The following is a 13,332-nucleotide window of genomic DNA, read 5'->3' on the forward strand; positions in this document are numbered from 1 at the left end:
AATATCATTTGGTGGAGCACTGAGCTACTGATTTGGAGGTTGTGGGTTCGAGTCCCAATCGAGGAGGTACTTTTTTCTGACTTGAAAAATTGTGTGCATGCCATGATATTTTTTTCCTTATAAATAATTACTGTTATTTGATTTTAAAAGATAAGAGTCTGTTGCTGATTCTAACATGGATGATGCACTCAAGGACTTTTCTATATACATTGAAGAATCCCTGCATCACTAGTAACTTCAACAATGGAAAGCGGAATGGTTGTCTTGTTTCTAACATGAATGATCACTCAAGGATTACATTGAAGAATGCCGAAATCAATACTAACTTCAACAAATGATAGCGATTGTCCCTTCATACCGGAGCTGAAAAAGGAGGATTGCATAAAAAGTAGTTCCAATTTGATTCAAAATGAAGGTATTTTCAACGTGCAGCTGAAAACAAAAAAGGCTCAACAACATAAATATTAACTCTTCAATTCAATTTGAAACGAATATATTGCTGTTTCCATCATGGATGATGTACTTTTTTAGTACATTGAAATATGCAAAAATCCTTAGGTATACATTTGAACCCTAGGAAGCGGTAGATCCTTTTATACCGGACCAGAAAAAAAGGCTAGCAAATAACTTATAGTTGATTTGAAAATCTGTCGCTGTTTCCATCTTGCGTGGTGCCCTGTTTTGATAAGTTAAAGAATGCCGAAATCAAAATTTATTTCAGCACTGGAAAGCGGTTGATCCTACCATACCGGAGCTGAAAACGAAGCCTAGCATAAGTAATTACTAAGTAATGGATTCAGCGTCTGTGAATTGATATAAGGAAAATTATATCAGTTGGTGGAACACTGGAGGTTGCGGGTTCGAATCCCATTCGAGGAGGTCCTTTTCCTGAATTGAAAAATTGTATTGCCGTGATATTATTTTCCTTATAAATGTTATTCGATTTAAAACGAAAAAAGTATGTTGCTGTTTCCATGATGGATGATGCTCTAAAGGATTTTTCTATACATTGAAGAATGCAGGAAGCACTAGTTATTTCAACAATGGAAAGCGGTTGTCTTTTCATACTGGAGCTGAAAAAAGGGATAATCATGAAAACTAACTCCTATTTGATTCGAAATGAAAATTATCGGTTGCAGTTTCCATCAAGAATTTCTGGATAACATTGAAGAATGAGCTCGAGAATGACGGATCCACTACTTTTTTCAACAATGGAAAGGGGTCGTCTTTTAATAATAATAATAATAGGACTTTATTGATTCAAATTCGTTACAAATGAACAGAAAAGCAAAACAATCCCAGTGCGAAGTTCAGATGGCATTCGAATATGCCTCTGTTCTGCCACTCAAACCCTGATTTAATAACTTGATAAATCGATACATCCAAAAAATAAAAAATTATGCAAAAAGACCCATAATATGGAAGGAAAAAAAAACAAGCGAAATTGAGCAAAACATGAACAATTTTTTTTTTCATTCCAGGGCTGAAGATAAAAACGACTATCAAAAATAGTAATTTCTATTTGATAGAAAATGGAAATGATATGTTGTCCTTTCCATCATGGACAATGGTTTATTGATACATTGAAGAATTAGTTGAATACTAGCAAGAGGTTAGTTTTCGATGCCAGAGCCGAAAACAAGTCCTAGCATAAAAGAAATATCTCTGGTTCTTAACGAAAAACTCTGTTGCAGTTCATACCATGAATTATGTACTTTCTTGATACATCGAAGAATGTCAAACTCAGTATTTACTTCAGCACTTGAAAACGGTCGATACTTTCATACCGGAGCTGAAAAAAGGCTTAGCAAAAATAATTACCATTATTTCATTGGAAATACAAAAATACTGTTGCTGTTTCTATCATTGATGATGCACTCAAGGAATTTTTTATACATTTAAGAATGCCGGAATCACTACTAACTTCAACCTTGAAAAGCGGTTGTTTTTTCATACCGAAGCTGAAAAAAAAGCCTAGCATAAATAATAACTCATATTTGATTTGAAAATTCCAAAATTTTAGAGCACATTCAAGTTGGACATTTTATTCTCTGTGGGATTTTGTAAGTCTGTCTTAATTTGCGAGTGGTTGGACACTTGGAAATAATACGGTGGAATAATACGATAAACTGAACATGAAATTATATTCTGTTGAAAAACATCAGGAAAAAAAAAGATATACATATGCAAACTTATTCACCCTGCCATTGCAACAGTAATTTTTTAAAATTTCGTTTTAATCGTCATCATCAATCGTTATTATCATGTAAGGAACTTCAATCGTATAATTTTTTTTTTGGTCTTTCGTTTTAGATTTATGTGTCAAATTACTGGTCAATAGTTTTGAAAAGAAATCCTATAACTACATTGTATTTATGAACTAAGAATAGCTCTATGGGATGGCACAATAAACTTTAAGGTTGCAGTGTTAGGTAACCAATCAACAGTAATAAGTACTACGCGTACACTTTATCGACTAATTTGAAACTTTAGATTATTATCATAATACGACCTTGATAGGTACTTGCTACACTTTATGGATTGATTTGAAACTTTAGATTATTATTATAACACGAACTTGATTAGTACTTGCTAGTTGAAGAATCAGCTTTTGATATTTTGCCGTAGCCATCGATCCTGAACCCTAGATTCAGATCCCATAGAAGAGGTGTGAAGCATATAACGGGAATTAAACTGAATACTTTACTAACTTCACATTCTCTACTAGCTTCACAGACATGCTAGGAACACCAAGTGCAAGGCGTGAACCATCAAATTTTGTTAATATCTTATCAGCTCGAGAGTAGTGTAGATGTGAGGGGCAAGTCACTTCTAGAGAAAAACACTATCTCGTAAAGATCTATCCAGTGTAGATATACATATACGTTCAACACAAAATCATGAATTTTTGGGAGAATTTTTGTTTAAAACACGAAAGAGCTTTTGAAAAAAATCGAAAATGCCTCGGTTATCTCATGTCATTTCCCTTTTTTTGTCAGTCAACCAACACCTTTTCCAGAAAGAATAATCTCTCTAACTATTATGGTATTTTCTATAGGGAGATAGTCTTAGCAGAAATTATATAGAGTGTAGAAGAGTCAGTTTCAACAATTATTTTTCTACACACTTTGTTGTAAACAATTCAAATGAAATTGGAAAATTACTTTTAGTCTGCGTTGCTTCCAAGAGTAATGGAGTATCGGAGAAGATATTTCATCAAGTAGAAATGAAAGCAGAAAATATTAATACCTAAAGATTAAATTGGCGTTGAAAGCAGAGGTAGAGAACACCAGATACCTGAATCATAAAAGCAATAACATTTGTAGCAACCTTTTCACCACCAAATGTTATTTAGGTCATGAAATTAAATACTAAGCGATTTGAAGACCAATATTATAAAACTATAAACATATATTGATCTAGTTTACGATGAGAAAACTAGGTATGTTTGTTTAACCTTTATAATTCAAAGTAATAATTTATTGATTAGAGTCAACATCAACTAAAAGATAAAATGAAAGTCTATGGAATTATAATTTCATTTGTTAATGTTAATTTGTATGGATACTTATTTCACAAAAGAGTAAGAGAGTAAGTTACCTGTTGAAATTTCTGCTAATCCGTTTCAGATGAACAGTTTTGCAGTTAGCCTACGAGTTCCTAAAATGCAAGTTTATGGAATGAATACATAACTTTTGAGTTGGTGAGGTCAGTGAGTGAGACACTGATCCTTTATCTTCAGCGATGGTTCGATCCTATTCGCTGCGTCATAGCTTTTTCTAAGATCTAATGGACGTTCTAGGTTTTTCCACTAGACAAATATTCTCAGAATTGAATCGAAGGAAATACAGCTTGAGCAATAATATGTAGTCACCACAGTGAGACTTCTCAGGAATTCAGGGGATTCACATGATCGACTCTTACAGAATACTCAAAGTTTTTCCAGATATATTCAATGACAGCTGGAAAAAAAGAGTTAAGTTATGTCGTGCGATGATCAGCTCGCCTTTGCCTCTTCTGCTTTCCACTGTATTGATCCCAACATCACTCAGTAGGTTTTTCGAGTTCGTCCTTTTTGTTTACACCTACCTTGCTATTTCTCCTCACGCAAACTGAAAACGAATATCGCACATCGCATGAAATGGGCTGCGGCCAGCGAATGGGGTCGAACTTAGGGGTAAAATACCGCACCCTGAATTGCCCATATAGTTTCCGAAAAAGTGAAATAAAAGTAAATGGGAAGAGGAAATCATTTCATCGAGGTTGGGATTGTATGTTATTCTATGACTTGGGGTGATACGGCTACAAATTCTGATGTGAGGGTACTTTTTCATATATTCCATTTAAGGAAAGTATTTGGTATAAGGAAAAAATAATACAGTAGTTGGGCGATAAAGTTGTTTTTATTGATATAGAGTTGAGCTGGTATGCTCAACTCTAATGGTGAATAATAAAAAATTGAGTAAGCATTGACTAGAGGTCATTAGTTTTTAAGTGTTCGTAATTTAGGCGCATATTGCACCCTTGGAGGCCAAAAACAGGGTTGATATTAGCTTATCGACAAACTCAGCCATAATATATAAAAGGTGGTGTAATTTCAACAAAAAAAACATCATGGGGTTATATGTCCGAATTCAAGACAAGTATTTATTTATCAAGTACTTAATTCTATCAAGCTACTTGATTTTTAGCAGATTTCTCGAAAGAACTAAAGAGATCGATGTCAAACTTTCTATATTATTTTGAGTTTTTATTCTTCACCTCTGTACCTATCTTCCGTATGTATTTTGTTCAAATACTTAATTATTTTCGACTATAGTATAAACGAGAGTGGTTTGATGAATCCCTAGCTTTGATCAACTGATCCTAGGGATTCATCAAGCCAAGTAGCTTGACATTTTAACCAACTACTTGACTTTAAAATCAAGCTCGTGAAAAAGTACATACTTGAGCTTGACTTGACTTGATTTTAGATATTTATTGCTCGACTTGATATGCACGCATCGCACGGTATATATTACTGCAATCTCGTTCGCGCTTAGACTAAATAAGGGGATTACTCGAGCGACGAGAGACTGAGAGACTAGTTTTCTCACATTTCTATGAATCTATTGGTAGCTTTTGGTAGTTGCAGAAATATCTTTCCAAATTTGGCCAAAATGGCAAAGTTTTTTTATCAACGTCAGCATCTTCAGCTCCTGTTGAAAGACTATTTACCAGAGCTGCTCTTACAGTTACAAAAAACCGCAATAGTTTAGGCGACAAATCTATAAGATGCCTCATGTGTTTTAGATCCTGGATGGAAAATTATGAAATCAAGCAAAGCCTGGAGGTTTTTCAATATTAAGAAACTTAATTTTTGTATTATTTTTTATTTTGTTATGATTTATATTGATTTAATTTTTTGTTTCTATATCAAAAATGTTGATATGTTCGGTTCTTTTATACAATGAGTTTAATAAATAAAAGTGTTTTTTGCAAGGTTCCTTCTCATTTAATCATTTTTCTTAATGATGTGACATTAGACAATAAAACTGCTGAAAATCAAGCAGCTTGATATGATTCAAGTACATGATAAATAAATACTTAACTTGAAATTGAAAAACTACTACTTGACTTGAGCTTGACTTGATTTCAAGTTTAGCTCAAGCCAAAAATCTGAAAAATCAAGCCAAGCCGTGAATCCCTAATTGATCCAGATATCTAAAAGATCTTCAGGCTTTGCTTCCAAATTCAAAGTGCAAGAATAAACAAGCTCTAGCTAGGAGGAATATGGCTGGGAAAATCTTCACTTCTTGCCCTTGCCTTTCCACGATATCCATCAACAATTCCGTCATTATCTACCTGAACGTAATCCACATATTTGCTGTAATCCAAGCTATTTCTGTAGGTATAAAATGACCAGCCCGACTCCTCACCCACTCTTCCTATCTTAAACTGGCCTTGAATGTACTCACGTGCATCAACCGAGATGTCAAACCTTGTACGGTCGTCGCAAATCACTTTTTATGTGATCTTCGACTCCTAAAGATGACCATATGTGTGTCTCCACTTATGAAAGTGAAACGATCATTTAAAGCGTGATGGGATTTTGGAATGAGTCTTTTTTTCAGTTCTGCTTGTTTGTCTCTTCCATGGCCCGTGTTGCGAGTTTGTTTGTAGCTCGGGTTGTATCAACTTTACCGGATTTCTGGGAATTCATCAGTCATCAACAATACAATTTGCGTCATATACATATACACAGTGGATATGATAATAATCTAGGATTGACTTTGTATGTAATTGAAAAAGACAATACAATTTAACACTTGTACCAGTGATTTCTCGATAAAATCATGTTCGGGACGAATTTTGTCAAATTTATATTGATTTTCTATCACTCTGAATTTTTTAATATTTTTAATTCAAGTCAATTCAAAATTCAGAGATATAATTGAAAACGAATCTGATGAAATTTTCTAAAATAAACTCCTTGTGGAGGAATATGTCTATTCTCAGATCCAAAAATGGACTAAAACTTTTTGAAATTATATTTTAATGTGCTATATAACTATTAGGTGTACAACTTTGCTTCCGCTGTTTTGCAATATATAGCTGCAGCGGTAAATCCAAATAAATAGATAGTTATTTGTTAACATTACGACATCCAAATATTATTCGATTAGTGTCTGCATCATAAAGTTATTCTCGATTAAACATGTCAACATACAAGCCAAATTATCGTCATTTGCGGGAGATTTTGATTTTCTGCTTTAATATGAAGAAATCTGCGGCTGAGGCTCATCGAATGCTCTCAAATACCTATGGTGGGGCCGCTATTAGTGAAAGAACGTGACCAGAGTGGATTCAACAGTGATTTTGATGTCAAAGACCAGTATGGCGGTGGAAGAGAGAAGGTTTTCGAATTGCAGAATTGGAGGCATTACTTGATCAAGACTCGTGTCAAATGCAACAAGAATCGGCAGGATCATTGAAAGAGACGCAACAAGCCATTTCAAAACGCCTGAAAGTCATAGGAATTATTCAAAACTATTCAGAAACAAGGAAATTGGGTGCCGTACGAGTTGAAGCCGAAAGATGTTGCACGGTGTTTGTTTGCTTCTATAAACATCTACTTGCAAGGAAAAGACGGAAAGGTATTCTGCATCGCATGGTGATAAAAACTGTGGTAAATAAGTTTTTTCTGACCCATCAAACTCACATGGGGAGTCACTAGAATTATACAAAAATATGTATAAAACAAATTGTTACATTGTTTACAAACACACGTTGAAAAACATCTATACATCAAACGGAATTCAGACTAGGTCATCATCGAGGAATTCTTTGGCACTATAATAGGCTTTCTCCATCAACATCCCTCTGAGTCTTCTCCTCATATGTCCCCTCTCAAGCGTTTTTAGGTTGGAAGGTAGCTTATTATATAATTTAATAGCTAAGTGATTTACGTTCACTTGAGCAGCTTTCACTCTGTGATATGGTATTTTGAAATTATCACGATTTCGTGTTTCATTATGAGTTGTTAAAACTGACTGAAACAATCACAGGCAATCGTTATCGAACGCAATCAATGGCTGCATTCAGCGGAAAGAGCAGTTATAAATCTGATTACTGAGTGCTCACAGATCCTAAAGTGAGCAGAGAGCGGTTTTCTGAACGGTTAGAAAATATCTAACCTCTAAAACCTCCGTTTTGACAATTCTCACAACGTGTTGAGCTTAGTGAGCGTAATTCAAAGTCGCTCAGAAAAATGGCGTCCGCTCAATAAACATGTTGAGCATTCGCTCACTGATCAGATTCGTTCAGCGAAAATTCTTCCAACTGTTTAACAACTGTTGTGTCCGCTGAACGCAACCAATACGTTTGAGCCGTGCATTGAAAGACAAATGGCCTCAATACAACGAGAGACACGATGAAATGATTTTAGATTATGACAATGCTCGACAATGCTTGCGACAGTGGTCAAGACATACTTGGAAAAGTTGAAATAGTCCTACCACAGTTTTTTCAATGCAGGATTCGTACGCTGCCCGAAAGATGGGAGAAAGTAGTGGCCAGAGATGGAAAATACTTTGAATCATAAATGTATAACCAGTTTTTTACAATAAAGCCTGGAATTTGGGAAAAAAATTGCGCAAGCAAAGTTGTACGCCTATGTAGATTCCTGTAATATTTTGTCATGGTGAGTAGTTTACTTTGATTTCATAAGCTACTGAAAATACTGTTCATTATTCTCAGCTATTAATAAAATGCTTTTCAGAAAAATGATGAAGAATATCATTATATTTCATTATAGAGGACAAGGTACGGACTATAATAGGCATGAAATATTTAAAACTGGTTAGTTAAAACCGCATTGATAATATGTTGTCTGTGTTCGAGATCCTATGATCAATCCTTTAGAAGATGAAAAATTTGAATAAACTGTAGTAATTCAGGATTGCGAGACTTTGTTCTATTTTGAACTGGAGGTTATTTTATGGAAGTACTCTTTAGACAAGGGTAAAGCACCAGAGTGAAAAATATTCAAGATCTGAATTATATCTCTTTCAAGTGTCGATAGTAGTTTGTGCTAGGACTGCTGAATAAGTGAGAGGCGTCATCTTTACAGCAGTAACCATTTCTCTTTGAAGGAAAGAAATCACCAGAAACTAATGAATGTACAACTTTATTGATTAACAACATAACATAAAATAACAATGAAACTAAAACTTCCCAGTATCTGCATTCGAACCATTTTTTAATTCTCAGAGTAATACTTTCTTGTGGTGACACTTAAGGCCTCATAATGTGGAGGATTTCTGACTGGAAAATTTGTTGCAACAAGTCTTAGTTTGAAAATTATTCTTCCATAATTTTATTCCTCTCATCGATTTCTATTTTGATGTGCGCCTCACTCATTATTTCCTAAAACACATCGAAATGAACAACAATTTCGTTACTGAGTACCTAAAGAACAAAATTATACCGAAGTGTACAAAAGGACTAAACAACAACATACACAAAACAAAATAAATCATTTAGTCAACCTAACTTTGGAGTCTTATTCGAGTACATATGTATGTATGGAATCCAAGATGTCCTAAATATTGATTAAAACAGTTTTGAAACCAATTTCAAAGAAATACATCTTACTTACTTGTGACTGAGAACTATTTATTAAAATATTATCCACCAGAGATAAGACTTCTACTCTGAACTTCCGATATTGAAGGTCGGTCATGCCTTCCACATCGTACAGTAAACTCAGCAAAAACATTTTCCTTGAATTTTCGGTAGGTACCAGCCCGTTTAGATTGTAATCAAAATCCATATAGGATTCATTTTTCGATGAATTTGATTTATAATTTTCAGAGTTCATATTTCGTTTCCCAAATAGTGAATCTGACTGAGACGGTAGTGCGGATGATGTTGAAAGTGATGAAGATGTTGAAACTCGAAGCTGATTGGATCTTGTCTCTGAAGAAGTAGGAAGAACAGGAATGCTCTCATCATTGCTTGCTTCCGAATCTTTTATTATGTTCATTTCGGTTAAAGCTTTCTTTTCTTCTTGGAACTGACTGCCTTTAGCAGTGGTGTGTGATGCCTTCACGAAAGGAACTAAATATTCTAGTGATTCTTGCAAATAATATGGTTTCTTTTTAACCTTACCAAAACGACGTCGCTTCACATCCCTTGAAAACACTGTTCTTATGTTTCGCCACTTATCTTTGCAAATCACAACTGCAACATAAAGAAAATTGTTAGTAGGTACTCAATGCTTTTCTTCCATTCATATCTTGCTATAATTAATTGAATTTAAGGAGTAGCAGGTATATCATGTATTCCACTAATTTTTCTTGGAATGTTTGGATTCTCTGATTCAATGCTCACAAATTTTCTCGAAATATTGTAGGACTAACAAAAAACTACGGTATACTAATTGATATAACATATTTTGTTGATTTTCGGAACTCACATTTCTGTGTCGGAAATCAAAAAAAAACAACTGAAATGTTAAGTTTCCAGAACAAATTACTAATGTGTTGCAAAACAAGCTACATTTGCTTCATGACGGTAAACAAAACTAAGACTATAATCTGAGAACAACTCCAAGAAGTGCACATGCTAGGGATGGACAATAAATATCGATATATCGAAATATCGATATTTCCCAGGAAATTTTCGTTAAATATCGCCGATATTTCCAATTTAGATACTATCGATCGCCGATATTTTCAACCGATATTATCGATATATTTATATAGACTTCAGAGTATCAAATTCGATATTTTTTAATATTTCGCATTACGATTTCGATCTCACGAAACATATAATACGTTCCATTAGTTACTTCTGCTACTGTTCAGAAGATGGCAGCACCAGCTAACCTTAAATCGCCCAGACCACAGAATTCTGATGATATGTCATCCTTGGAAGATAAACAAACAACAACAATGGGTTATCAAAAGGAAAACATCGCTGAAATAACAAAACACCCTAATACAGGACGAAAACAAGAAGAGGATTTCAAGGAAGTAAATCGTGGAAAGAAAAGACGATTCAAAAACCCTGAAAAGAATATTGGAACTGGACAACAAAGTAAAGGATTTTCTGGACAAGAAAGGAAAGTTTGGCTATACATAAACAGAGTAAACAGAAATACAACTAACAATATGATCGAAGATTATATATTAACGAAGGAAGGGTTTGATAAACAAACAATTATGGTAAAAGAAATTCCATCTGAAGAGAACAGCCTGAAGAGATTTGTGTTAACAGCTCCAATAGCTAAAAAAGATGAGATGTACAAACCAGAATTTTGGCCCTCAGGGGTTGGTATAAAAAGATTTAGTTTTTCCAAACACAAAGAACTTACACAGCAAGGTAAGGGTTTTTATAAGAAAAGAAACACAACTGTCTGAACTCCACACCTCAACCAAAAATACAAAGACTAAAGATACAAAAATTGAAAAGAAACAAAACTTAACATTGACACATCTAAATATTCAATCGTTATCAACATCCCTTAATGGACTGGAGTTGAAAAAAGAGCTAGCTGATTTCCTGATAATCTGCGAACCATATAACATTCAAGAGTTTTATGAAGTGTGCAGACTACACAAATAATTGAGAAATTTGAGGTTTATTTTCGTCTTTAGAAGTATGTTTCATTGTAATTTTATTATGTGAATTAAATTTATGACGTCACTCTTACCGCACAATTGTAAATTTGCTTTAAGAAATAAAGGGATTATTATTATTATTATTATTATTAAATCGAAGATCCTGGAATCCTGGAATCTGAGCGATCATGGACCTATTTTATTTGTCTTGGCCGTCTACTTCCTCGACTACGATATTGTTGACCTTCTCTAGACCATGCTCGACATTTTCTCTGAATGAAAACCACCTTCACGTAATCCAATAATGAAACCTGTGTCGAATTAACGCTGTTGTCGATAATTTTCATGTTGTCGTATTCTTGCCATAATCACAGCTTCAAAACGCAAAGAAAATCACAAAAAAATTACTACCAAAAACTGAAATCGACCTTAATCTTTCAAACAATGTACCAGATAATATCAGTTTTAACAAGTAAAACGTCAAATTTTCCATGGCTACTAGATTATTTTACATAAAATTTCGATCCTTAACTAGTTAAATAATTCTGCCAAGAATGTTAAAAAAATTCCAACGTCTTCTTACTGGGCAATACCACAGAGGAAAGAAAAGACAGAGGTGCCTTATAGCATTTGTTGACATCGCAATAACATTTTTGTTTACAAACACTTATAATGTACTGCGTTGCCATTCTGAGGAAGAAGTAATCTTTTCTCCGTTCTGTGGCATATATGTTTTGCGAATATTCTGAGGATTTGGCAACACAGTTCTGTTGTTGTTATTGCACGTGTCAACTAGAGGTGCGTTAAGGGTTAACTGTTCATTTTATTTTCACGTTTGTAATCGGCGTTATTTCATACAAGTTTGTGAATTTTAAGTTACATATTGTTAATTTTAATCATGGTAAATACTCGAAAAACATGTATAGTGTGTAAAACATCGGAAATGAAAACCTAACCTATCATAGGTAAGTTCACGTTTTGAGTCCATAGGCGTAGAATATATCTCGTCTATGGCGTAGTATTTGTGAGATATCGAAAACTCAATTCAATTCTAACATTTGTAGGTTTCCTTCAAATAGAGAATTTAGCAAAATATGGTGACACGTATTAATATTGCAAATGAACAATTTGCCGAAATATGCATATGTTTGTTCCAAACATTTCAGCACCGAAAACTTAATAAGAGGCAGTAAGAGAACCATTGACTACGCCACTGAAATGTTTACCGCCCCTCTAGTTGTCAATTTTGCAGGTTTGTTGTTGTCCTATCTCATTTTATCATCATACTGTTGCAATTGATTACAATACAACGCTTTTTACTTCTAAGGGCACCTTTATCTTTTCTTTCCTCTGTGGGCAATACAGATTAATTTTGCAATAAACTCACCACTCATTCCAGTTTCTTTAGCTACAATTTTCCATGCCGTCTCCACAGCTACTTTGTTTGAATATTCTGGCAAATTAAAGTTGTATAAGCACGGATATTGCTCAATAGATTTGACCAAATTAGTGAATATAACTTGATCGCAGTCCGCCATGATTGAACGTAAACAGACTGAGATAGAACGAAATAGAGATTCAAACCGGGAACGATTCCAACGGGTTGGTCGAGCGTATGGCAATCAACTGTGAACTAGTCGCTAGTCAGTTGATCGTCAGTGCCTTTGGCCTGAACAACGCAGTCGCAATTCGAACCATCTAACATTCTTCATGAATGATTAACGTTTAGTTTTCAAAATTAATTTCAGGAAGGTTTGTAGGATAAGGTTCATTCAAACTTATAAGTTGTGTGAATAAGTCTTTCCCGTTTTTTTTCAAATTTTGAGCCTTTATTGTGGAAAAATGGTTACAAATGAATTATTGAAAGTATTGGCCATCGCTAGCTACAACTTTTCCCCATCTTTCTGGCAACATACGAATCCCGTTGCGAAAAAATTCGACCGGTTTGGCCTCTATCCAGTCCACCCATTTTTTGGCTTCCTCGTAGGAATGGAAGTGCTGGTCAGCCAGGCCATGCGTCATCGATCTGAAGAGATGGTAATCAGACGGAGCAATGTCTGGACTATACGGCGGGTGGGGTAGGACTTCCCATTTGAGCGTTTCTAAGTATGTTTTCACCGGCTGTGCAACATGTGGGCGAGCATTGTCATGTTGCAAAATAACTTTGTCGTGCCTGTCGGAGTATTGTGGCCGTTTTTCTCGCAGTGCGCGGCTCAAACGCATTAAT

The 13,332-nt window shown here is 34.7% G+C and overlaps 1 protein-coding gene across 1 annotated transcript; it reads right to left on the minus strand.

Moving 5' to 3' along the window:
• Positions 1 to 8,652: 8,652 nt before the first annotated feature.
• Positions 8,653 to 12,744, minus strand: LOC123676427. Its single transcript, XM_045612305.1, has 3 exons — positions 12,493 to 12,744; positions 9,140 to 9,723; positions 8,653 to 8,907 (listed from the first exon to the last, which is right to left on the minus strand). The coding sequence occupies exons 1-3, from the start codon at positions 12,641 to 12,643 to the stop codon at positions 8,842 to 8,844; spliced, it is 801 nt and encodes a 266-aa protein (XP_045468261.1). The 5' UTR covers positions 12,644 to 12,744; the 3' UTR covers positions 8,653 to 8,841.
• Between the last annotated feature and the right edge of the window lie 588 nt (positions 12,745 to 13,332).

This window comes from Harmonia axyridis, chromosome 3 (genome assembly GCF_914767665.1).
Source record: "Harmonia axyridis chromosome 3, icHarAxyr1.1, whole genome shotgun sequence".
Taxonomy (NCBI): Eukaryota; Metazoa; Arthropoda; class Insecta; order Coleoptera; family Coccinellidae; genus Harmonia; species Harmonia axyridis.

What these genes read in the sequence shown, in the direction of transcription:
- LOC123676427 (XM_045612305.1), bottom strand. Translation starts at nt 12,643, where the DNA reads ATGGCGGACTGCGATCAAGTTATATTCACTAATTTGGTCAAATCTATT. An exon ending in TAAAGAAACTGGAATGAGTG is followed by an intron (nt 9,724 to 12,492) that starts GTGAGTTTATTG and finishes TTTATGTTGCAG; the next exon opens with TTGTGATTTGCAAAGATAAG. An exon ending in TAAATAGTTCTCAGTCACAA is followed by an intron (nt 8,908 to 9,139) that starts GTAAGTAAGATG and finishes GATGTGTTTTAG; the next exon opens with GAAATAATGAGTGAGGCGCA.